This window comes from Cebidichthys violaceus, unplaced genomic scaffold (assembly GCF_023349555.1).
Source record: "Cebidichthys violaceus isolate CVI_PGR_0920_01 unplaced genomic scaffold, fCebVio1.0.p SCAF_50, whole genome shotgun sequence".
In the NCBI taxonomy this organism is placed as follows: domain Eukaryota; kingdom Metazoa; phylum Chordata; class Actinopteri; order Perciformes; family Stichaeidae; genus Cebidichthys; species Cebidichthys violaceus.
In genome coordinates this window covers 1,351,768-1,378,646 of record NW_027176706.1, presented here as the reverse complement: position 1 = coordinate 1,378,646, position 26,879 = coordinate 1,351,768, and the positions used below count along the sequence as shown (strand labels likewise).

At 38.2% G+C, this 26,879-nt stretch overlaps 1 protein-coding gene across 1 annotated transcript; it reads left to right on the top strand.

Moving 5' to 3' along the window:
* Positions 1 to 1,099: 1,099 nt before the first annotated feature.
* Positions 1,100 to 25,606, top strand: LOC137888033 (collagen alpha-1(IX) chain). The gene is made up of 37 exons (XM_068731303.1): positions 1,100 to 1,203; positions 2,545 to 2,616; positions 3,125 to 3,254; positions 5,329 to 5,725; positions 6,084 to 6,164; positions 7,925 to 7,942; positions 8,466 to 8,555; positions 8,675 to 8,710; positions 10,504 to 10,575; positions 10,666 to 10,710; positions 11,240 to 11,275; positions 11,376 to 11,399; positions 11,512 to 11,565; positions 12,233 to 12,304; positions 12,837 to 12,875; positions 13,039 to 13,095; positions 13,878 to 13,931; positions 14,200 to 14,253; positions 14,372 to 14,425; positions 14,535 to 14,588; positions 14,711 to 14,764; positions 14,839 to 14,892; positions 14,964 to 15,017; positions 15,196 to 15,249; positions 16,078 to 16,122; positions 16,279 to 16,332; positions 16,431 to 16,484; positions 16,651 to 16,704; positions 17,717 to 17,788; positions 17,883 to 17,918; positions 18,019 to 18,063; positions 18,172 to 18,204; positions 18,431 to 18,577; positions 19,041 to 19,095; positions 19,202 to 19,396; positions 19,820 to 19,906; positions 24,765 to 25,606. Exons 1-37 carry the CDS (start codon positions 1,137 to 1,139, stop codon positions 24,962 to 24,964), a joined length of 2,799 nt encoding a protein of 932 aa, XP_068587404.1. The 5' UTR covers positions 1,100 to 1,136; the 3' UTR covers positions 24,965 to 25,606.
* The last annotated feature ends 1,273 nt before the right edge of the window (positions 25,607 to 26,879 follow it).

The following is a 26,879-nucleotide window of genomic DNA, read 5'->3' as shown; positions in this document are numbered from 1 at the left end:
AGTTGATACATTTGAAGGGTGAAACATTGAAAGCTTCCCTTCTTGTCACATCTCATCAGTGACGTGTAGCTGCACCTGTCTAGACTCTAGATGGATCCAGCGTGGAAAGGCAGACGGCCAATCCCACCGGGGCTCTGAAGATGCTACTTTAACGTGAAGGGCAGAATGTTAGAGCCCAGACCTTGGTTGCGTGGCCATTAGTCATTTCTCTGACAGTGCACACACACATACACACACACACACAAAAACACACTCACTCCTCAAGCAAACGCACACATTTGCGAGAGAGTTCACTCACCGGAGATGGGTTACGCCCTCGGTTAACGCCACCCCTACCTCATTTGTTTTTTCTCAGATTGATGAGTTGCAACCTTTTTGCTTTCGGAAAAAGACTCCTCATATCACCATCAGTCACGCTGATGATTTAGGATTGCTATGGAAAAGCTGTCACCACTCCGGACACACATTTATGTGTGTGTGTGTGTGTGTGTGTGTGTGTGTGTGTGTGTGTGTTGCGATCGCTTTAGGGAGAGTGTGCTAATGCGACTGAAAGTGTGGACAAAAATCAAAAATTCTGCACCGCTTGGAGACTTGTGATCTGATTGGTTGAGTTAGACCTGAATGAAGCGGAGGCAAGAAATCGCAGTCGTAGCACATGAATGCTTTAGCAATGTAAGAATTCTAAATATTATTCATAACCAAAAATTTGGGAAAAATCTATCCCAACAGTCGGGTGACGATTGTCCGTCGCTATAAGCGACACCTTTCACACGTTATTTCATCCATTGTTATAATAAAAAATATCTATCATAGCAGCTTTGAGATGACCAGTTTAGCTAACTGATATAAGAATTTCAGTAAATTCCTCCACAATGTATTTACTGTCTCATCCCATCATAGTTTTATCTTCACTGGGAAGCGAAACACAATTTGCTGAAGCCGTGTCAACTTTTTTCTTTTTCTATTTATGTGCTCAGGAAGAGCACAGAAGGACACCGGCAAAGTGCTTCGTAGTGAAGTGTTTTATCGATTCGGACACAAATAAACTGTCAAAGAGAATTAGATGCCTGACTGAATACTGATTTTTTTTTTTTTTTTTTTTTCTCCCATCATTCCTGAACAGAAGGCATCCGTCGATGGCGGCTTGCTGCTCACCTGTCTGCGTGGCTCTGCTGTCCCTCCTCCTCGCTCCAGCATTTGGACGTAAGTCACCCACAATTCCTCGCGCAATCGTTTTAACACGCGCCACAAAATCCGCTCCGCCGTGTATATATATATATATATATATATATATATATATATACCGCATGCGTGCCAATATTACCGCGAAACAGCTTGTCCTGTAAACACAGACAAAAGAAAGAGGACTCAGGTTAACGTTATCGGCGGCATGGTGACCGTTGCCAGGTCATTCTCTTTATCAGAATTCACAAAGCAAAAGGACAGAAATAGCACACTGCGCTGCTCTGTGTTGTAGGATTAAATCAGATTAAATGTCCCCTCTGATAATCATAACAGGTCCATTCTCTGCAGTATACCAACATTGACGCACAGTGAGTGGATACAGTAGGTGTACCGCTTTTTTGAAAACGCGGTCCTCATTACTACGACACACACACACACACACACACACACACACACACACACACAGTCAACTGCATGTGACATCTTAATTGTGGTTCATCTCCCGCTCATTGCACTAATGACTTGCTTTCCGAGCGTAATGCTGCGGCAGGCAGTAACCTTTAACAACTTGAGGCCCGCATGCAGTCAGATGAGTGTTCAGCGCTAGTAAATATGGGATTATAAATACCGTCTCACCGCTTTATCTCATCTCTCAGCAGTTATGTGGTGATCTGGGAACGGCTTCCAGATGTGCTGCGTTCACTCTGCTCTCTGTAAATGAGCTGACTCAGGTGGAGGGCCCCTCCGGCTGTCACCCCCCCCCCCCCCCCTTCTAACTGCAGTGTAGTGACTCAGGGATAGCCCCCTCTTCTGACACATCCAAGGAATTGATTTTCCACTGTATGTAATACGGGCGTGTGTCAAATGTGGCCCAAGAACTAAAAAGATGTTTAAACAGTTTATTATTATTCACAATGAAAAAACTAGTATTTCACTTTGTAGATTAATAAAAAAAAAAGTATAGATTTCATGATAAAAGCTCAAATTTAATGGCAGTTTGATGGATTGCAGGTTTCAGTTTCCACCAAAGGAGACTTCCATCTTGATAAATCATACACAATAAACAAAGAGAAAAGTGGCTGACCTGCCATGTTGACCTTCTCAAATGTGTCTTGATGACATACGGCGATGGCCACAGTCATGCATCATACAGCTGCCATATGAATCAAACGTTACGTTTCCATCTCTGGGGACATATTTGGATCGCAACGGTTGTCTGCATTATGAATCCCAAACACTGTGTTGATCTGTGCGACATACTGTGAATGTAGTCGTGAGAGAAACTGCAGCGCATTATGACGTTAATCCGCTTGGAACTTGATTAAAAGGATAACGAGATGATTTGTTGTGTCCTATCAGAACTGGACCTCAACCGATTGGATGGCGACACCGTCTGCCCACCAATGAGAAGTGGACAAGACGACCTCCCAGGTAAACGAAAGCGAAGCTGTTGTAAAAACCACAAGCCTCGAAAAAATCCCACGAGAAAGAAAATAGACCATCCAAAAGGAGGGCGGTGAGCTTTAATTAGTTAAACAGGGTGGGCCCGCCTAATGCCTCAAAACACCGCTGGACTTTTTTTTTTTCTTTTTTTTTTAAATGAGGCAAATAAAACGTTCCACTTGAGCTTTTACGCAATTTTTGCGTTGGAACAATCCGAACTCAGCAAGATTTGTAATTGCTCACCACTGCCCTGTTTCACACACACACACACACACACACACACACACACATCTGCGCTCATGCTGCTCTGTGGTTCGAAAAGGTAAACGCGTTGTTGTGTAGAAAAGTTCTTTATGTCAAAATGCTGAAAATGCATACTAATATTGTTGCTTTTGCCTCTAACAATAAGTCTCACTGCCTTTACTTCTACTGACTAATAGGAACAGAAGGAAGTCGAATGACACACTTTATGTCTGACATACGTTATCCTCTGTAGGTTTTGATCTGATCACACAGTTCCAGCTGGATGTGATCCCACTGAAAGGTGTGAGGAAGGTGGACGGCTCCACTACCCTTCAGGTGGCCTACCGCCTTGACAAGGAGGCCAACTTCCAAATTCCAACCATGTAAGTACAGTAAAGAGAGTTTAAAGGGGAAAAACAGATAAAAACACACACACACACACACACACACGTGTTGAGAAGCAGCAGTGGTCCTCCTGATGCAGGTGTTGCATTATTACAGGTCCTCCGCAGATGTTACTGAATCGCAAGCAGCATATAATTGGTAGAGAAGAACGTGTCTGAACCTATTTTGGCAGACGAAATGGCAGAGGAGAGGCATTTTTGTTGATGTGTGTGTGTGAGTGAGTGACGGATCGGAAAAGCATGTTTTGAACCCGACTTGGAGCCCTTTTGTATCTACAGGAAATGTACAGCAAAGAGGCATATATCTCCATGCCTTTTGGTAGTGATTCATCCTCTGCTGTACATACTCCTTTTAGATGTTTGGACTGAACACAGACAGCACCGGCTTCCCGTTAAGATTTCCGCTAGTTTTTAATTTAAGGTTAGTTGAAACGACATGGCCGGATTTACCCTGCTTGGGGACCCGGGGCCAAAACTCTGAAGTGGGCCCCCCCTATTGAGACACCCACCAGCAGAGGCTGAGATAATGCTATCCTGAGTATCAATCAAGCTTATAAAAAAAAACACACAGAATCCTATATTTCCTACATAATACTACCAATCAACTTTTTTGACAATTAACACAAGAACTACCAATTGGCAGTCATTTGACCGTTAAGATTGGGAAATAAAAGGCCCAGCTATTTTGTTTTGCAGTTCCATATAGTTCGGGAACTTTATTGTAAAAGACATATTTGTCTGAGCAACTTTTCGTCTGAGTCAAGCTCTAAACATGTTGGACCCTACATTAGTATTTTTCATTAGACCCTCAGTGCCAGGTAAATACCCAGGTCTTTTAATTTTACACCACTGGTTTAAGACAGACTGTCAAAATTTGTAGAGATGACATCACCGGGGTTATTTAACGTTAGATATATAACGTTGGAACGCTTCCCATAGAGACAAAGGGAGTAATTCTGTGTAAAATTGGTAGAGTTCCGCTACCATTCAATTAATCCAGTAACCCCCGTCCTGAAGACAAATAGTGAACTTGGAGGGGGGGGGGGGGGGGGGGGGGTCCTTTTTAGGTCCTTGGTTCTGGGGCAGCTTCCCACTTTGCCCTATTTATAATGCAGCACTGTGTTGCAACTGCAGTTTCTAAATAGAGACCTTTTTTTTTTTTTTCTTCTTTTTTTTTTGCACTTAATTTGGCAAGAGAAGGCCGTGGTGTTCAAGACGTTATTTTACAAAAACCCATTTTCGAGTGCGCAGGTTAACGGCTTCACCGCCTTACATAGAGACGTCTCCTGCTTCCCGGTGAGCCTGCTGCAGTCTGCTTTTTGGCTAATCTTTTTCCCCGCAGGCCAGCTTTCCTTAAGCTGTTATGTAACTTTTGCTGGCACCCTGCATCCTACGCCACTCTGGGCCCGTCGCACTGAATGTAAATACATGTTTATTTCTCTCTCTCTCCCCCCCACAAGTCCCGTGGCACAGACTGTGCTTTGAAGTCTGTCCCTGCCAGCAAGGCTCCGTGCTGCACTCCCGCCCCTCTTCTTCCTTTGCTGGACAAAAGCAGCACAAAACTTTAGATGTTCTCACCTCGGGCAAGGCCAGAGCGTGGTCTTCATTTGTTTTATTGGCTGACAGGAAACCCTTTTTTTTTTTTTTTTTTTATTACCTCACCTTGATCGTTTACAAGACGGTAAAAAGTCCGGTTGCGGCGCCCATCTATGAAGGCACCACCTGCTGAGAAGCTGGCTTGTTAAAACACAGAAAGCATCAGGCTGTTGATGCTAACCAACAGTGATTGATGCACTCAGGCTGCCTCTTTCACAGTGTCTCACTTTTGATATAATAGCGCGCCGTATCTTCTTTAAAGCATGATTCTCAAAGACAGTGATGGCGAGGCTTTCACGTTATTTAAATCCACATCTTGTGCTTGTTTTGATGATGTTTATTTTGCGATTATAACCAAGCTGGGCGATGGATGCCATTGAGCTTTTCCTTTCGAGCGTCATTCAATGAGTTCAACCTCAAGCTAATTTGAACCCCTGTGCTCACTTTCCCTTTTGAGGCTGAACTTTCCTCGCGGCTTCCCCGACGAGTACTCCGTCATGGTGACCTTCCGCATGATCAAGAACACGGTGAACAAGGTGTGGAACGTCTGGCAAATAGTGGACGAGGACGGCTACAAACAAGCCGGACTGAGGCTCAACGGGGACCAGCAGGCTCTGGAGTACTTCCTGATGGGCGCTGATGGCAACCTGCAGACCGTCACCTTCCCCGGCCTCTCCGTGCTCTTCAACACCAAATGGCACAAAGTGATGATCGGCGTGGAGCGCGACCAGGTCACTCTGTACGTGGACTGCCAGCCCGTGGATCAGAGACCCATCAAGGGCAAAGGCCCCATCAACACGGAGGGAGACACGCTTATCGGCAGGCTGGACGCTGACCCCGACGCCTCCGTAGTGGTAAGCGAGGATGGAGAATCGCCCCGCCGCGTTTAATAATGTTCACTGGCTCCACTTTACAGGCTGTGTCAGTGAAACGGTGCTCTCTGCGAACAAACACATTCAGGTTTATATGCGTGCTGAGCTCTGCTATAATTCTTAAGTGCTGCTGTCACAGCAAAGCTGCTCAGCTGGGTTCCAGTGGGACAAAAAAAAAAAAAAAAACTTAATCCCCTGCACAAAGTAGCATCGATGGAACATGCAGCTCGACAACCCGTGCAGGGAACTTGATTCAAAACTACAATTGCTCCACGACGAAGCAGTTCAACATTATTTTGCCAGTATCGTATTTGCGGTAACACCGACGTCTCTTTTCCAGTTCGAACTCCAGTGGATGTTGATTCACTGTGACCCAAAGAGGGCCCAGAGAGAGAGCTGCAACGAGCTGCCTGCCACCGAGGTACAGTAACAAGGACTTGGATCTGCGCAGCATCTGCTGTGGTTTGTGGGTTGTTTGTTTTTTTTGATAGGGATTCCAGCACGCTGAGAGAAATGTGCTGAGATGGAGTTGCAGAAGTGTCGAACACACCGACGAGCAGTTTCCTTTTCGTGACATCCAGAGGTTGCAGTTTATCCAAAAGCAATGTGCGAGTTGGACAACAAGCAGGTTGGAGTTGTAGCTCTACGAATGTGTGTCTTGGAGGCAGAGACATGATGTCCTCGGCTGTGTTAAACCGCAACGCATGGAGCCAAACCACAAATGCTCCTTAGCTAACTTTAATAGCAAAGAGGAAGTTTGATTCAAATAAAAAGAAATTGTGAGATCAGAAACCCAACCTGCATAGTGTGCTTAGTGCAAGATGTTTTTTGTGGTCACCATTTCATTTAAAGTCAGCAAAGAATACAGCATGTGCCACTTGTGTTAACGATAGTTGGCTGAAAAAGTTTCCGAATACTACTGACTTTGCTTTCGCGAAGTGGGATAAGATGAAATCAGAGTGTTGTGATGGGTGCATAAACTGCGGTAGGCCTATAATAGAAAATAGCTTTAACGGGTTACATATGTTGCCCTGCCTGAAATAACTTTTCCAAATACAGGCACACTACCTGCTGCTGCTTGATTATCAGCTGACAGGAATGCAATATAACACCTGCCGCCTGCTGTTTAAGACCACTAAAAGTGATGTTCTCCACCCATGTTGCCATGGAACAAGGGTGGAGCAACCTGGCAACACCAAACAGTGAAAAAACTTCTGCTGAATTTTATCTTTTTTTAACAATTTTGCTATGATGGAGGGTCAGTAGGTCTACCACCGTTATTACTACCCTCAGCTTAGAGTTAGCTTAAGTAGCTAACGAAGATAGCTTATCTTAGCATGCACTTTTTAAGGTAATAAGATCACAAACAGGCTGCATAAGTTTGTTTTATCTTTTGTTTTAGCATTTAGGGTTTCTGTTATTTAGCCAGAACAAATGTGGTTCTCTAAGTTTTTGCCTTATTCTGAAAGGTTTATATGCAACAGCCAATACACCAATTGTAGACGTTAGCTTAAATGCATTTGCGCGGTTGAAACATTGCAAAGACTTTGCACAACCCTGGGCATATTGTACACAATCACGTTCCGTCTGACAACTATAAAGACTACTGATTCTTCTGCATTATGTCATTTTAAAAAAAAATATTTTTTAAACCAGTTTCTGCCGTGTCGATATCTTTCATATCAACAAAAAAGTTATAATATATAAAGTTTTTATGACGGTCAACTTGACACTTAGTGGTAAACAAATATGGATGTTCAATGCCAGATAAAATCCCGTAGTGAGTTATGAAACCCAAATTTACTTGATATAGTTTTATAATCCCAACGCGCCGTATCTCCATGAGGCTTCAGCACAATGAATGAGATTCAGGCCTGAGAGAAATACTTCATAAAGCGAATGCAAACAAACTAGAGCATTTTTTTATACGGTACATCAAAATGCAAATACACCTTTCCATATATGCGCTCTATTACATTTCAGGCTAACATTCCTGCATCGAGCTGTGAGGTGGTTCTGTACCAGGGGAGTGTTGGTACTATGGGCTGTGTGTATATTCAAATGACAGCATGATATACTCACTACTAAGAACATGAACAGGCTTCTGCTGACACGTTTGGTGATGGTGGTGTGACTACTTTCACTAACTCTCCCTTTATCTGATTTCTCTTGCTTCTTCAGATGTATGCCAATGCTGAGGTATTTATTTATCTACCTACTCTACTTCCTGTTTGCTTCGTCATTTTAAGCCAATAATCTACTTCAAGTGCTTCGGTTGCCTACTTGCCTCATTCCTTCGTTCTAAGCCTAATTGATGGTGGTTGTTTTGCTTGGTTTCTGTTTTAGAGCACAGATATATTCATATATACATATATAAATAGTATCTGAAATGCATCACATTACAAACAGGCCTGCAGGCTGTAAAAAGACACATGCACTTTAACAAAGTACATTAACATAACGATACCAAATTAAATGGACGTGCTTAGAGCAAGCATTTGTTAAATGTTGTATTAATTTAAAAGCAGCATATATAATAAGCATTCGGTGTAATGTAATATATCTTACTATTGCGGATGAATGATTTGATGAGTTCAGTCCCTGAAGGTGTACGTTTTTGTAATTTGTTTTATTCATGAGTACCATTTTAAAAGCTGTATTCATAGCTTTTAATTTAAGTCACTTCACTGTCATTTGCTGACTGGTTGTCATTTACTCTCAGCCTGACAAATCAGTCCAAGGCCCCCCAGGAGTCCCTGGCCCAGAGGGCCCCAGAGGGCCCCCAGGAGAAAACGGCAGGGATGGAAGAGATGTAAGTGTTTCCTCCTGGAGTCCTTTTTACTGTCTGAATCATTGCTACTAACACAAAGCAAGTATTGTATTTGTACGTGTCTGCTTTCTTTAACTATGTTGTTTTATTCATCTCTCCAGGGTCTTCCAGGTTCTACTGGCAGTCCAGGCGGTCCTGTGAGTATGAAACGTTAAATGACAAAACGTTAAATGACAAAATACTTTGCAGGCTGGGGATCCATTCTCCCTCTTCTTGTGTGATACTTCAGGGATATGCTTCACTTTACTTCTGTTATCAAGCATTTAAAGTCTCTTAAAATGGATGTGTCCAATGACTTGGCATTACATACTATCATGAATTGTAGAGATGGCAGAGATGGCACCAAGAAACTTTTACACGGAAATTCCAATTCCATTGTTTTCTTAGGAAAAGCTATAAAGATAATGTACGTAGCATTCAGTGGTATTTGACATTCTGTCATTTGGTAATCAAGATAATCTTAACAAATCAACAAACACATTTTTAAAACAGTAAAATGCTGCAGGTTAGTATTTTTATAACCCATCACATAACCAAAGCCCCTTTCATTTGCTTTACTTCATCCATTAATGAATGCTCTTCCTTCTTCCCACTGGGCATTGTACATCTATTAGGAACACATTACACACATGGATACAAAGGACCAGGGTTAGTCACACAAAGGAGGCACATTTCACGAATCATAAAGTGAAGTTCTTATTCATAAAAGTCAAAAGCAGGTCAGTTAGAGAAAATGTTACTGGCAACACGGTCGTGTATGAACAAAGTCCACAAACTGTTCTATTATATTATAGCCCCTGTCTTGACACAAAGCCATGTAAACTATCAGAGGAAGCCATAGTAGGCTGCTTATTTTTACCATGATTGCAAACAAGTAAGCTACTCTCTAACTTTACGTAGGCACGCTAAAGTACTTTGTAGCCCCAAGAAAGTGTTTCCTTCTAGTGGGTCACCTTTTATAGCCTTGACGTCCCACTACCTCTATGGTACCACTATGTATGGGTCTTGGGAAAACCCGTGGAAAGGTTTCAAATTTGCAATTTGGTGAAAGAACGCGGCAATCATTGTACATCAAATTGTATTTGGGTTGCCAAATCCAATTTTGAGTATTTAATTTATATACGTTTGTCAAACATTTATACGTGCAGTACACCTTTGAGCCACATGCGTGAATGTTCATAGGTACAAACAGATTAATTGTTATGTTGCTTGTAGTTGTGAGTTTAAGAGAACTCGCCGCATTCCACAATTGTTCTTTGAATTTTGAATTTTCTCTTAGGTACGAACACAATTGGAGTAACAATTAAAAAAGTTAAGTTAACAAGTAAAAAAAAAATTAAATTTAAATTATTATTTTTTTTTTTATTTAAATATTTTTAAATTAAAGTTAACAAGTAAAAAAAAAAAAAAAAAACACAGTAGAAATCTTGTGCAAAAAGTCTGCTGTTATCCAAAAATATTTTTGTTCCACTAATGGAATATACATTTACAATTTAGCATTAGAAAATGCTGTATAAATTACACTTCATAATTATGTTGACAATATAATTCAAAACTGAATTTTATCCCTTTAGTTTTCTTGAAAGTCAGTCGACTTACAGATAACACAAATAACACCACAACAAAAGCATTTGCACTGACGCGTAACAAACCTGACACGTTTGAACAATTGTTACTGATTGGACCTCAGTGTTATGTGCAGGCAACATATTCACTGGTGTCTCTGGCATTTATAGTTGCCCTTTTCCCTTCCAACCCACTTATCTGCATAGCCTCACAGAAGCTTGAGCGGTCTACCTTGTTTTTGATTAAGTGTTGAATTGTCACTGCCTCTTGTTGTCTTAGCAACATTGCAGAGAGAGAGAGAGAGAGAGAGAGAGATGCAGGAAGAAGATGAAGCTGTTTTATTCCAGTTGTGTCTGTTTCCCAGGGCACCAAAGGAGAGAAGGGTGAGATCGGTCTTCCTGGACAGAGAGGCCTGCCTGGCCTTCAAGGATCTGGTGTAGGAGAAAATCACCTCATCCACTGACACACAATCTCTCTAATGTCTGCCAGTACTGTCTGTGTGTGATGGTGTGTTTGTTGTCTGCAGGGTTCTTCTGGTCCAATGGGTCCCAGAGGGCCTGTAGGGGAGAGAGTGAGTAACCATTTACGTAATTCAGAAATCATTAAATTAAACGAGTTGTATATCTTTACAGACATAGCTATAAAAAAACAAAACTGTAAAAATCACAATGATAAAGTCAAAAATGCCATAGTATAGTATGTGGTAAAATGTCATAACATATATCTTTAAAAGTATTGGTATAGTATGCCATAAATACATCGTAAATATCATTAAAAGTCATAAAAATGCATAATGTAGTATGTCATAAAAAAGTAATAATAAAATAATTGTATAATCTGTCACTAAAATGACATAAAAAGGAAGATTATATGTATAAATGTATTTAATGTTATACAAATGGCATTAAAAATGAACATAGTATAGTAAAGTATGTCATATTAATGTCATTACAAAAGTAATATGTCAGAAAAATAAAAAAAAATTAAATATACATATAGTACGTCATTACAATGTCATAGAACACTTTGTCATAAAAATGCTATAGCATAGTAATGTCATATAGTACAATAATACAGTTATGTTTACCTCCTGACTGCAGGGACTTCCTGGCTTTCCTGGACCCCCAGGTCCTGCTGTAAGTGGAAACATCTCTCATTATTATATTAGCAGCATGCATGGAAATGACAGTAAGACACTGTAATACTAATACACAGCGTATGTCTGTTGTTTTACAGGGCCCAGAAAGTGAAGGACCCGCTGTACGTGTTTGCGACATCTTCTGTTTTATTGTGAAACTTTGGTGAAATGCGCATACATGGCTCACCAGCTTCTATGCTGCTGTATTAACTGTCGTGAGTCTGTCTCTTACAGGGACCGCCGGGGAAACCAGGAATCCCAGGAGACGAAGGAAACATCGGACCTGAGGTCAGAAAAACACATATTCTAAATCTGAAAACATTTTGATATGGACCAATGTGAAAATAGTCAGTGGTGGAGAGTAACTAAGTACATTTACTCAGGTACTTCACTGAAGTATTTCCATTTAATGGTATACTTTATACTCATACTTCACTACATTTCAGAGGGAAATATTGTTCTTTTTTCTAATATATACAATTTAAAGCTTTTGTTTCTACTTCCGTTAAGATTTTACATAAAAAAAAAAAAGATATGCAAATAAAATATGATACATCATTAAAGATGTATTGATAGTTCATTCTACTTTGTTGGGAACCACTAAAATACCGAACTGTGTTGAGTAATTAAAAACTAACTGCAGCCACTAACCTCAGTAAAATGCTGCTTCCACATTTCTGTATCAGTATTAAGAATCTGATGTCATTATGTAACGTCTGTCACATGGGAATACTGTTTCTGTGGATACTTAATGTACATTTGGCTGATAATACTTCAGTACTTTCAGTGATACCACTTACTTCTAATGGAGTATTTTTACGTGGTTGTATTGTTTCACTGAAGGACCTCAGTACTTCTTCCACCACAGAAAATAGCTGTAGACGAGTTGAAGTTATGGTTATATATCAAAGATTTGATATCAAATGTTATGAAAATATTTTCTCTATACTTGCAGGGTCAACCTGGACCCAGAGGGGTAGCCGGCACCTCAGGACTTCCCGGTCCTCCTGGTCCACCAGGGCCTGCGGTAAGGACCGGAACTAACCCGTTTCTATTAACATCAACGAGTGTATTTTTCACACGTTTTATGCAATACACATATTACAATGTGTTTTGTCTAAATTATTTTTAATTCATTTAATTTCAGATAATTCACATCTGAGAGCATATATGCAGATGTTGATTGTTAATATTACCTGATATCACTGTGTTTGAAATGGACACTTTTCATGCCAAAATGCTGAATTACTCCGGTGTCATTAGAGGCTCCTCCTGGACAATATCGGTCTGGTCAAATCTAAAACAAGACAGCTGGTTGTGCCATGCAAAAGTTAACAAACCATCAGTATCTGCAGGCCTATTCATGTAAACTCAATCTCAGCTGCATATTGTATATTGACCAACCGCTGGACAGGTGTAACCCCATACTAATTTAACATCTCATTGCATGCTGCAGTCTCTTTTTGACATTTCCTCTCTTGGGATTTTCTGCTGGTGGACTTAATGAGGACGTCTAAACCCTCCGCCGCTGTTTTAGATCTCACTCTGCTGTGTTTTAGGGACCGCCTGGTGCCAGCAATGAGGAAAGTGGGGAACCTGTGAGTGCTTTTCTGTCTTTCACACTCCGATGTTGGTTTGATGCATGGCGTTGTGGATTGGTGGCAGTGAATTTCTAATCAAATGGGGTCATTCAAGTTTAAGAGGCTCGGCAGCAGCTGTGATGGTTGAGTCTGTTTCGTCTGTCCCGTCTCTCGTTCGTAGTGTCCTGCTGCCTGCCCTGCTGGCCGACAGGGAATGCCTGGGCTCCCAGGGATGAAGGTAACAAATGTGTTTTTACACTTTAGATTTGGTATTATTTAGTTTTTGAGTTAGTTAGAGATTCAGTGGTGAGTGAGACAATTTTGGGAACTGTTCCCTCTGATTCACATTCATCAGATCAGATGATTTACAGCATTGAATTCAAGCTAACAGCAAAAACGTACAGACAAAAAATAACTAAGCAAACATGGACATCATTTGGACAAAATTTTAAAACACATTGAAATTCAAAATGTATTTTTCACACTGAAATATTTCAAATAAATGGATTGTCATGAAACAAATGTTTCAGATAAATTGTCATAACTTTGTAACCCTTAATGTGACATTGAACACATCATCAGGTCAAACATCTCACTTTGTCCAATACTTCAGTTCACGACCAAATACCTGCAAAATTGAAGTAATTTCTTTCAGCCCTTGTCTTTGGTACTTATTCGCAAATGTTAGCATGCTAACACGCTAGACTAAGATGGTAAACGCTGTTTATCAGCTTGTTAAACGTCATCATGTTAACATTGTCGGTTTGACATTTTAGCGTGCTGACTCAAAACACAGCCGTATTAGTCTAGTTCGGGGATTTAGTAGGAAATTCCAAAATTGTTTTGGAAAATGTATTTTCACAATTTAGGCTAAACATTCACTTCACTAGGAGAGGAAACTCTGGGACACAATTAGACTTTTAAATAAAAAATGAATATGCTTAAGCTATGGCAGTGAGAAGATTAAATCTAAGAAATTAGTTTATAAAGTTGAACACATTTTTTTTGTGTTGCCTTCAGGGACATGCTGGTTTGGCTGGTGAACCTGGAAAAGATGGAGTGGCAGGAGATAAGGTACTGCATGTGACAGAATGGAAACTGAAAAATATCTGTTGAACAATGACGTTTATTTTCTTAATATCCCTCGTTTATTTATGACACTTGACGAGGTTCCTCTACACTAACAAACTATCGAGTGAATTCCCATTTCCAGTGAAAGGTTACAAGTTGGAAAGAAATGGAGAACAAATTGCACACGCATGATTTGATTGCGGCCTGTAAACAACTTAATGTGATTATCTATGTTCTCGCAAATTGATTAATGTGTTCTTGTTTACCACAGGGAGACGATGGAGAGCAAGGTCCTCAGGGGCCACCAGGACGCATGGGAGATGATGTGAGGGAACTTCTTCATCAGACATAGTTTGTTATTATAGAACTGTATGTGATCCAATGAGAGGAAGTGATATATATATACATATACATATATATAAAGTGCTGTTTTGTCATTTCAGGGGCAAAGAGGGCCCATTGGATTCCCTGGAACCCTGGGAGAAAAGGGAGACCGAGTAAGTCACAGCGTTCATCACATTTTTTGCTTCCCAAGGCATGCTTACAACAAGTAAAGGTAATGTTTACTGGCGTGTATGTGATGCTGATACAAACATCTGTCCCCAGGGTCCTCCTGGTTTCAACGGTGTCCCCGGACCGACCGGCCCACCTGGAGCTCCTGTAAGCACTCTTAGTTTGATCAGCTTCCTGTCCTCTGGTCTTTGACGTTTGCTCTATGAGCACTATGACGGCATGTCGTTGAAAAACTAACTCTCAGATGTACGTCGGATGTCTTCTCTCAGGGTGTGGAGGGAATTCGTGGACGTCAAGGTTTGGAGGGGCCCAAGGGTGACGAGGTGAGTTCTACAATTCAATTTCTGGATTATTTTGCAAAAGCATCATCTAAAAAAGACTGTTTCCTTTAAATTAGGGAGCTATGGGACCTCAAGGAGAGCAAGGTCCTGTAGGAGGAAAAGGAGACACTGTGAGTACTCTGAAGGGAGCACACCGTGTTTTTACTGTGACCGGGTTATAACTGTGTTTGTGACGTTACAGGGAGAACCTGGTAAAGATGGCTTAGATGGACTCCCTGGTTCTGATGGAGCTAAGGTGACTTCTCTTTTTTTAAAAGCAAATATTTTTCAATGTCTCTACTTTATTTTTTTTATCAAAAATATCCACATATTGAGTTTTCCCGCCCAAGTTCTTTTCTCTTTTTTTTAGATGTAAAGCTTGTGATACAATTGATTCATTATAATATTTGTATGCATAATCTTCTATTCAACAGGGAGAGTCTGGTACTGCTGGAGCTGCTGGTCTCAGGGGGATTGTGGGTATTCCAGTAAGTCCAACTTCATTTTCATTAATTTCATTGGATATTATTCGTATATATATATATATATATATATATATATATATATATATATATATATATATATATATATATATATATATATATATATACTATTACTTCTTTGGACTACAACTACTTTTTTTTTTTCAACTTACTAAAGTGCGAAATATTTCCGACATGCTATACTATGACCTTTTTACGGCTTTTTATTGAATATTCCATACTATAACTTTTCTCAACATATGTCAAATACAATGATATTTTTTATACATACTATGATATGACTTTTTTCAACATACTATGACATTTTTATGGATTTTTTTTATATACTATACTACGACTTTTTGCGGCATTTTCACCAATTTACAATGTATCCTAATCACTTCCATGATCTCCTGACCTTTCCTCTCACGCCACCAGCAGGTTGACTTCAGTGGATTTTAGAGAATTATCGTAACACCAAACTAAGATGGTGAACAAGGAAAACATTACACCTGCTTCATATTAGCGTGTTAGCATGCTGTGAGCATTTAGCTCAAAGCATTGCAGTTCATAATGACACGTTAACGTCATATGAGACGGGTTGTAGAAATGGAAAAGACTCTCAGGAGACTTGCTGGCGTTCATGGGTGGTAGACGATAACTCTGATTTGGCAGTAACTCAACATAAGTAAAGACTCAGAGCCACTAATATGGCTTAGACATGTTGTCTTGTTTAAAAGTAATTTTAACCTTTGACCCTTTTTTGTTAATACATTCTAAGTTCTTCAATAACAACTTATTGTCTGTCTTGATATGATGTGTTGTTGTTCCCAGGGGCTGCCAGGAAAGCAGGGACTAGTTGGACCCACTGGTCCAAAGGTAATTGGAATAATTTCCTATTTAATGAGGTGTGTCCAGATGGTGCTGCAATAACATGTGGCTGCACTATTATACTTCAGCAGAACGTACTTAACCAGGCTGAACTAATAGAAATCTCAATTTGAAGACTGACACTGATCCCTGTTTTGCATTTAGGGCGATACCGGTGGTGAGGGACCCATCGGGCCTGTTGGACTTACCGGAAAGACTGTGAGATTCTCCCATGAAGCCTCCTGTATAACTCAGTGTATCTGTTAGTGTGACGCATGTGCCTCAAGTTATCAATCCCAACATCTGTTTTCATATAGGGTGAGCCTGGAAAAGATGGAGAAGATGGGGAACAAGGAGATAAAGGAACAACTGTGAGTATACATTTACTTTTTACTTGTGTTTGGGCCATTTTAAGGTTACACATCTAGATTGAGTTTTACTTTTTCTCAAAGGTTTCAGGTACATTAATATTACTAAATTGATGTGTAATGTCATACGTCATAAGTTGTGTTGACTCTATCTTTAATCAATTTCCAGGGGGAAGCGGGAAAACAGGGGCCAGTGGGGGCTACTGGTCCTCCAGGCATCCAGGTGAGACTTACTGATTATTGATATAAAGATCCATAAACTCATACTTTGATGATTAAACTAGAGATGCACCGATCCGATATCAATATCTGTATCGGTCCCGATATAGGAAAAAATTCTAGATCGGGTATCGGTGACAATGTGACCGATCCATAAAGGCAAATCTATTCAGTCCAATTATATGCGTTGTGCTCTGCGTAACGTCATGCGCTAGCAAACTGGCCGCATAGATTGTTTTCAAAATGGAGCGAGCGAAAGGATCAGCCATCTGGAACCGGGCAGCCGTTCTCAGTTGTCGGGGATAAGGGATTCCGGCTGCTAGTTAACCACCTGGAACCACGCTACGACATGGTAAGCCGAAAATATTTGTCGGAGACGGCGCTACCTGAACTGCACGGTAAAGTGTGCAAACACATATTGAAGGAGATAAAAGATGTCAAATCGATAAGTTTCACGACAGACATCTGGAGCTCCGACGTTTCCCCCGTGTCACTTTTAAGTTTAACAGCACACTGGCTGGATGAAACTTTTGTGCCACACAGTGCAATATTAAATGCAACAAACTTTCGTGGGTCGCACACCAGCGAAGCGATAGCAGCTAGCCTGAAGGAAATGTGTGACAAATGGCAAATTCAGTTGAGCAAAATCCACGTGATTCTGAGGGACAACGCCAGCAACATGAGAAAAGCGATGGACAACCTGGGGGCGCGTAGTCGGCTGCGTTTTTTAAATCGATTCAGCACTGTTTTTCTCTATTAGATCGGTATCAGATCGGTATCGGCCGATACTAAACCTCAGATATCTGTATCGGTATCAGAAGTGAAAAACGTGGATCGGTGCATCCCTAGATTAAACCGTAAGAAACCACATTAACAGAGCACGTGTAATAGCCAACATGCTTTACAAAGCAGTTCATGGTGATGATGACGAGAATTTATAGAAACAAAATAACGTACAAAATATGAAACGTAAGAATGTATGGAATACATGTGTATATAAAATGTTTTATTTCCAGGGTGACAAAGGAGATAAAGGTTACACTGGTGACAAAGGACTGAAGGGTCATCCTGGGTACAAAGGGGATCAGGTTAGACTAATCTCATTATACAACCGTTACTTTCAAACATCCATAATGATAACAATCTTCAGACCTCAAATTAAATTCCCCATGTGTTGTTCAGGGGCCTATGGGACCAATGGGACCAAAAGGAAGTCTGGTAAGAACTATTCTAATCTCAGTATTTGTTTGAAATGTTTATGGTATTGACACTTTCACAGCTGGTTCTGCAGTAACATACTTGTTACGTTTGCGTACAGGGGGACACGGGTATAGCAGGAGATTCGGGGGTCAAGGGAGACCAGGTATGTAAAGATAAATGTTGTTTTTTTTGATAACTCGTGTCTGTTGAAAATGCTATAACCTGTCTGAGTAGATTTGAAAGAAGTCAACTGATCCTTGTGTGTGTTCAGGGCCCGCCTGGTGTTACTGGAATCAAAGGAGAGGTATTAAAGTCTGTACTGCAGCTCTCAAACAACACTACTGTTCCCAAACTTAAGTACTGCCTTAAGATCACATAGCAATTGATAATTCCACCACTCTGCTGTAACACATGCTATTTACTGGTTGCTTGCATTATAACTGCCACACATGTAAAATACACAAGGAATTAAAAAGTAGCAGTTCAAAAATGAATGGGCATACCGGTTTGTTTTTTGTTTTGTTTTCAAGCGTGGTGAGAAGGGCATACGAGGAGCTACAGGAGATGAGGGCAGACCAGGCCAAACAGGCCACGGGGGTTTGGCTGGTCCAATGGGAGCTCGAGGACTGGACGGTGAACCAGGTCTTCCTGGAGCAACAGGCCCCAGAGGTCTACCTGTAAGTGTTACCATTGCCAATGACCAAATACCATTAAAACTAATGATAATGACATTACACATTCAGAAGTAATTTGTGCTAATTAGCAAATGTTAGCATGCTAAAATGGTGGGGCTCAGAGGAAGGGAGGGGTTCAATCCCAGGCTCCTCCAGTCCATGTCAATGTTTTCTTGGGCAAGACACCAATTAACCCCAAATTAACTGGCATCTTGCATGGTAGCCCCTAGTACAAATGCAAGTCCATTTACCATGAAAAGCTAAACTAAGATGGTGAACATTATATCTACTTAAAGATAGTGAAATGAAAAATACAAGCTCCAAAATTGGGCCCCTGTGCGACTTGTTCATTTAAAGATTTCATTCACATCCTGCTTTTAAGCAATCGTGTTTCAGTTTGCGTGTTCTGCTAATGTAGCAACCAGCAGTCACTTTGCAGTGTTAATGGTAATTCATTCATTCACAGGGCCCAAAAGTGAATGATGAGAATCTTCGGGAAATGTGCTCAGCTGTTGTTGAAGGTGCAGTTTGTTCACTTTCATTTGACATCATCACATCCATATAACCATGATACAACTAGTCATGGCTACTTCCTGTTTTAAGCTGATCTGTTCTTTGTCCTTGTAGAACAATTAGCAGAGTTTATGAAAGAGTTTCTGAAGAAGCCGGCAGCCATTGGTTCCCCCGGTATTCCTGGACCGGCAGGACTTCCTGGTCCCGCTGGACCAGCAGGAGTTGCAGGAGCAGCAGGGGCTCCAGGGCTGAACGGCGTCAAAGGCCATCCAGGGTTTTATGGACTTCCAGGCGCACCGGGCAAAAAAGGTCTGTGAGCTTTTTAAATCCATTCTCTGAACTAATACGTTCACCAGCACTGCTTTAGATAAGCTGTGGTGCTCTGATCGCTGCTTTATCGTTATTCCTTTATTTTCCTGGAGGGCAACCAGAACTCGGTGGATGTAGTGACAGGAAATTAAGTAAAGCCTTTAAATAAAACAAAAGAAAACAGTAAGACTTTGTTTTCACACTGCCACAGCACACTGAAAGAAGTTATGCATAGCACTCTGCGGAGAGAAAGGATTCACCCATGCATAACATTAGACATTCAACGATTCCCTAAACAGGGCTGAATTAGAGTGGGGTCATTAAGTTTCCTAATTACATTCCCGTAACTGTGAAAACAGTATGCCTCTCCATTTCATCTCAGCGTTAACTTGTGTGTCCTGTACGTGCTCTTCTGTTCTGCAGGTGATGCTGGGGACAAGGGAGAAAAGGGAGACAAGGGAGAGGACGGTTTAGGAATCAAAGGAAGCCCAGGCGCACCAGGTGCACCAGGTAAGCCAACAATGTTGTTATGATAATAGCACTGCTAAGAATGTTCCTCTTTATGAACAATTTTAATTATCCTTACTGTTTGTGTGAGGAAATATCATCTTGTATGGTACTGCTGACAGGGGAAAAAACTGTTTATGGACATATTGTGGAATCCACATGTAGTATGGTATTCAAATGTCATCAAAAAGTCATGGTATAGTTGTCAAAAAAAGCAACAAAAAAGTCATGGTATAGTATGTCAAAAAAGCAACAAAAAAAGTCATGGTATAGTATGTCAAGAAAGTGTAAAAATTGACATAATAGAGTATCTCAAAAAAAGTTAAAATATAGTGTGTCAAAAAAGTGGCGAAAAAGTTATGGTATAGCATCTAAAAAAACATGTAAAAAAAAGTCATAGTATAGTATGTTGAAAAACTTAATGGTATAGTATGTCAAAAAAAGCAACAAAAAAAGTCATAGTCAAAAAAAGTCAAAAAAAGTCATGGTATAGTATGTCATGGTATAGTATGTAAAAAAAAAGTCATGGTATAGTATGTAAAAAAAAAAGCAAAAAAAAAGTCATGCTATAGTATGTAACAATAAGCAAAAAAAAAGTCATGGTATAGTATGTACATTTTTCTTTTAAAAAGTCATGGTATAGTATGTCAAAAAAAGCAACAAAAAAAATTATAGTATAGTTTGTCAAAAAAAGTCATGGTATAGTATGTCAAAAAAAGCGGGAAAAAAAGTCATAGTATAGTATGTCAAAAAAGTCATGGTATAGTATGTCAAAAAAGTCATGGTATAGTATGTCATAAAAAGCAACAAAAAAGTCATGTTATAGTCTGTCAAGAAAGTGTAAAAATTGAATCTCAAAAAAGGTAAAACATAATATGTAAAAAAAAAAAAGTGGCGAAAAAGTTATGGTATAGCATCTAAAAAACATGTAAAAAAAAGTCATAGTATAGTATGTAAAAAAAAAGCAAAAAAAAAAGTCATGGTATAGTATGTCTAAAAGTCATGGTATAGTATGTCTAAAAAAGTCATAGTACAGCATGTCTAAAAAAGTCATAGTTTAGCATGTCTAAAAAAGTCATAGTATAGCGTGTCTAAAAAAAGTCATAGTATAGCATGTTGAAAAAAGTCATATTTCTAAAAAAGTCATAAAAGTCATGGTATAGTATGTCAAAAAAAGCAAAAAAAAAGTCATGGTATAGTATGTCAAAAAAAGCAACAAAAAAGTCATAGTATAGTATGTCAAAAAAAGTCATGGTACAGTATATAAAAATAAAGTCATGGTATTGTATGTAAAAAAAAAAAGCTAAAAAAAAGTCATGCTATAGTATGTAACAATAAGCAAAAAAAAAGTCATGGTATAGTATGTACATTTTTCTTTTAAAAAGTCATGGTATAGTATGTCAAAAAAAGCAACAAAATAAGTTATAGTATAGTATGTCAAAAAAGTCATGGTATAGTATGTCAAAAAAGTCATGGTATAGTATGTCATAAAAAGCAACAAAAAAGTCATGTTATAGTCTGTCAAGAAAGTGTAAAAATTGACCTAATAGAGTATCTCAAAAAAGTGGCAAAAAAGTGGCAAAAAAGTGGCAAAAAAGTTATGGTATAGCATCTAAAAAACATGTAAAAAAAAGTCATAGTATAGTATGTAAAAAAAAAAAGCAAAAAAAAAGTCATGGTATAGTATGTCTAAAAGTCATGGTATAGTATGTCTAAAAAAAGTCATAGTATAGCATGTCTAAAAAAGTCATAGTATAGCGTGTCTAAAAAAAGTCATAGTATAGCATGTTGAAAAAAGTCATATTTCTAAAAAAGTCAAAAGTCATGGTATAGTATGTCAAAAAAAGCAAAAAAAAAGTCATGGTATAGTATGTCAAAAAAAGCAACAAAAAAGTCATAGTATAGTATGTCAAAAAAAGTCATGGTACAGTATGTTAAAAAAAAGTCATGGTATAGTATGTAAAAAAAAGTCATGGTACAGTATGTAAAAAAAGTCATGGTATAGTATGTAAAAAAAACAAAAAAAAAAACATGGTATAGTATGTCAAAAAAAGCTACAAAAAAGTCATAGTATAGTATGTCAAAAAAGTCATGGTATAGTATGTCAAAAAAGTCCATGGTATAGTATGTCATAAAAAGCAACAATAAAAGTCATGTTATAGTCTGTCAAGAAAGTGTAAAAATTGACATAATAGAGTATCTCAAAACAGCCTAGTGAGCTAGTCGCTCCATGTATAGTATGTCAAAAAAAGCGAAAAAAAAGTCATAGTATAGTATGTCAAAAAAGTCATGGTATAGCATGTCTAAAAAAGTCATAGTATCACAGCGTGTCTAAAAAAAGCAAAAAAAAAGTCATGGTATAGTATGTCTAAAAGTCATGGTATAGTATGTCTAAAAAAAGTCATAGTATAGCATGTTGAAAAAAGTCATATTTCTAAAAAAGTCAAAAGTCATGGTATAGTATGTCAAAAAAAGCAAAAAAAAAGTCATGGTATAGTATGTCAAAAAAAGCAACAAAAAAGTCATAGTATAGTATGTCAAAAAAAGTCATGGTACAGTATGTTAAAAAAAAGTCATAGTATAGTATGTCAAAAAAGTCATGGTATAGCATGTCTAAAAAAGTCATAGTATCACAGCGTGTCTAAAAAAAGCAAAAAAAAAGTCATGGTATAGTATGTCTAAAAGTCATGGTATAGTATGTCTAAAAAAAGTCATAGTATAGCATGTCTAAAAAAGTCATAGTATAGCGTGTCTAAAAAAAGTCATAGTATAGCATGTTGAAAAAAGTCATATTTCTAAAAAAGTCAAAAGTCATGGTATAGTATGTCAAAAAAAGCAAAAAAAAAGTCATGGTATAGTATGTCAAAAAAAGCAACAAAAAAGTCATAGTATAGTATGTCAAAAAAAGTCATGGTACAGTATGTTAAAAAAAAGTCATGGTATAGTATGTAAAAAAAAGTCATGGTACAGTATGTAAAAAAAGTCATGGTATAGTATGTAAAAAAAACAAAAAAAAAAACATGGTATAGTATGTCAAAAAAAGCTACAAAAAAGTCATAGTATAGTATGTCAAAAAAGTCATGGTATAGTATGTCAAAAAAGTCCATGGTATAGTATGTCATAAAAAGCAACAATAAAAGTCATGTTATAGTCTGTCAAGAAAGTGTAAAAATTGACATAATAGAGTATCTCAAAACAGCCTAGTGAGCTAGTCGCTCCATGTATAGTATGTCAAAAAAAGCAAAAAAAAAGTCATAGTATAGTATGTCAAAAAAGTCATGGTATAGCATGTCTAAAAAAGTCATAGTATCACATGTCTAAAAAAGTCATAGTTTAGCGTGTCTAAAAAAGTCATAGTATAGCGTGTCTAAAAAAAGCAAAAAAAAAGTCATGGTATAGTATGTCTAAAAGTCATGGTATAGTATGTCTAAAAAAAGTCATAGTATAGTATGTCAAAAAAGCAACATAAAAAGTCATAGTATAGTATATCAAAAAAAGTCATGGTATAGTATGTTAAAAAAGTCATGGTATAGTATGTCAAAAAAGTCCATGGTATAGTATGTCATAAAAAGCAACAATAAAAGTCATGTTATAGTCTGTCAAGAAAGTGTAAAAATTGACATAATAGAGTATCTCAAAAAAGTTAAAACATAATATGTAAAAAAAAGTGGCGAAAACGTTATGGTATAGCATCTAAAAAACATGTAAAAAAAGTCATAGTATAGTATGTAAAAAAAAAAGCAAAAAAAAAGTCATGGTATAGTATGTCAAAAAAAGTCATGGTACAGTATGTTAAAAAAAAGTCATGGTATAGTATGTAAAAAAGCAACAAAAAAAAGTCATGGTATAGCCAAGGATCGATCTACCAACCCTCCGGTTCCCAGACAACCTTCTTAGCCTAGTGAGCTAGTCGCTCCATGTATAGTATGTCTAAAAAATCAACAAAAAGTCATGGTATAGTATGTCAAAAAAACAACAAAAAAAAGTCATGGTATAGTATGTGAAAAAAGTCAACAAAGAAAGTCATGGTATTTTATTTACTTTTTATTACATTATATCCCGTTGAGGGGGAAATGTTTCTCTGCATTTGACCCATCCCTGTACATGTCCCAGCCAAGGATTGAACTGCCAACCCTCTGGTTCCCAGACAACCCTCTTAGCCTAGTGAGCTAGTCGCTCCATGTATAGCATGTCAAAAAAAGCGAAAAAAAAGTCATAGTATAGTATGTCAAAAAAGTCATGGTATAGTATGTCAAAAAAAGCGAAAAAAAAGTCATGGTATAGTATGTCAAAAAAGTCATGGTATAGTATGTCAAAAAAGTCCATGGTATAGTATGTCATAAAAAGCAACAATAAAAGTCATGTTATAGTCTGTCAAGAAAGTGTAAAAATTGACATAATAGAGTATCTCAAAAAAGTTAAAACTTAATATGTAAAAAAAAGTGGCGAAAACGTTATAGTATAGCATCTAAAAAACATGTAAAAAAAGTCATAGTATAGTATGTCAAAAAAAGCAAAAAAAAAGTCATGGTATAGTATGTCTAAAAAAAGTCATAGTATAGCATGTTGAAAAAAGTCATATGTCTGAAAAAGTCATAAAAGTCATGGTATAGTATGTCAAAAAAAACAAAAAAAAAGTCATGGTATAGTATGTCAAAAAAAGTCATGGTACAGTATGTTAAAATGGTATGTCATGGTATAGAAAGTAATTAAAAAAAGTCGTCTTCTTTTTGGTATTTCAATTTTTCAGTCAATAATATCATGGTGGTTATACGTATATGTTTATAATAATTTCTTTGGTAACTTATCTCTAATTTAATTTTGACTCTACTAATATACATGTGTTGTACCTCCATCTCAGGTGCACCAGGTGCTGCTGGCATTGGCAAGGATGGCAAAAATGGACAACGTGGTGAGGCAGGAAGCCCTGGTGTCCCTGGAGCAGCTGGTCCACGGGGACCTTTAGGGCAGCCCGGCCTTTGTGATCCATCGACCTGTATAGGCAGACTTCCGCCTCTCTATATGGTCAGTGGAAAGAAGTCTGCCAGCTACAAAAACTAACGACGCACCAGAGCTCATTAATACACTCCAGATTGCATCGTGCAGTGACCAGGTTTCAGAGCTTCTCAGAAGTCTGGACAACATGATCTTTGGGAGTCCTCAAACGTCTCCATCTGAACCACGGATCTAAGAGACGCAAAGGGAAACAGAGACAAGGCACAATTGTAGAATACTGTATAGACATTTTAACTTGTATGTGATTTTAGTGAGAGCTTATCTAATGTTCAAAGATAGCTGCTACTGATGCCAAAGCCACTTCTTCCAGCCGACGACAGGCGCGCATGCCTATGACTTGTCCCATACAAATCTGAATCAGAAATCAGAAAACCAAATATGAGCAGGCTGTAAAGTAATGAAAAAGTACATCTCTCTGATTCCTTCTTATGCGTGTACTTTTTCATTCTTTGAATAAGCTCCCTTGCTTCTCCTCTTTTAGCCACATGTAAAGCCTACAGCATATGATGTGCCATTTTGAACCACTGATTCTCCTCTGCAGTCATGAGCCAGTTAGAAACCGAATTTGGTAAAGATGAATTATTGTTTTGAGGCTTTGCTTCCAAGACAAAACTTAAAAAAAAATGTCTACAATTCACTACAAGTGCAGACATGAGGCGACATCTCCAACAATGTGGGCCTTCGTCATCTCGGATCGCACATTTGTTTTGTCTGATTTTGTCATATTGATTTGTTCTCTTTCAAACAATGGAATAAAGTGATGTGTTTTGGAAGTGTTGGCACATTACTCTATTAATAAGTTTCACATTTAATGGAGCATGATATCTATCTTGGAGCCGCTGCAGCTATTAGTATAACGATTCAAAGATATGTAAGTCGCATTACACACAGAGATGGGCAAAAATACATCAAAACGTATTTTGATACAAAATACAAAACACCCCTCAAATAAATGTATTAAAATAAAATACTAGTGCCAGAAAATGTAACAAAATACAATACGTGTATTTTGTATTTAAAATATAGGAAATACTTTCTCACAATTTGGTATAGCAGAGCATTTAGGTTTGGGCTATATATATATATATATTTGTATATATATATATATATATATATATATATATATATATATATATATATATTTATATAATGTACACAAAGCTCTGGTGAACCCCACAAAAAGGAAGAACAGTCACAGAATGTCAGTGTAACTAAGCAAAGCTATTAAAAGACAACTTGATTGATTATGTATGTATATATATATATATATTTGTATTAATGGGACTTAACAGCCCATTAACTTTGGCTTTGTATCAACAAGAACATATTCATCACATATGAATAGCAACACACATTAGGCCTATGTGTACTATAAAAGCAAAATATAGAATTAAAACCAGTTGTACACAGGTAAAGAAATACTAAAACTAAGAATACTTTCATAATATGCCTTTTAAATAAAATAAATTGGATATTTATTTATTTTTTTTAACAAAAGGACATCTACTGTCATAGCCTGGCTAACTGTGAACTATATTATCTGCCAGTAATTGATATGGCATTATGACATTCACATTGAGAAGATACAGTTTAACTTGTAATACAGCGCAAGATTAGATGGTCAGACGTGTCTTGATAAGGTTATCATGAACATACAAGCTCCCAACCACCCTCTTCCTATAGCTAGCTACTCCACTGATAAGCTAACTTGCTAAACACTGGCTACGCACTAGCCTAGACAGCATGCTAGCGTCATTAGCATGTTAGCATCGATCGCTAGCTTGATATTATAACCATCACCAGATCTGAAGACTGAACTCGTGAACTGTGTTTTCATTCGTGGAGAAAGTATTTTGAGTATTTTAAATACAAAATTACTCCACTCTAAAATATTTTGTTACAAATTACGTTAGACTTTTTTATCGGCCCTATCAAATACAAATGACAAAATACTCAAAAG

Bases quoted from the DNA above. Each gene is read 5' to 3' on its own strand.
- LOC137888033 (XM_068731303.1), top strand. From the start codon at position 1,137: ATGGCGGCTTGCTGCTCACCTGTCTGCGTGGCTCTGCTGTCCCTCCTC. The intron at 13,932-14,199 runs GTACTGCATGTG...TGTTTACCACAG, and splicing joins ATGGAGTGGCAGGAGATAAG to GGAGACGATGGAGAGCAAGG. The intron at 15,250-16,077 runs GTAAGTCCAACT...TGTTGTTCCCAG, and splicing joins GGGGGATTGTGGGTATTCCA to GGGCTGCCAGGAAAGCAGGG.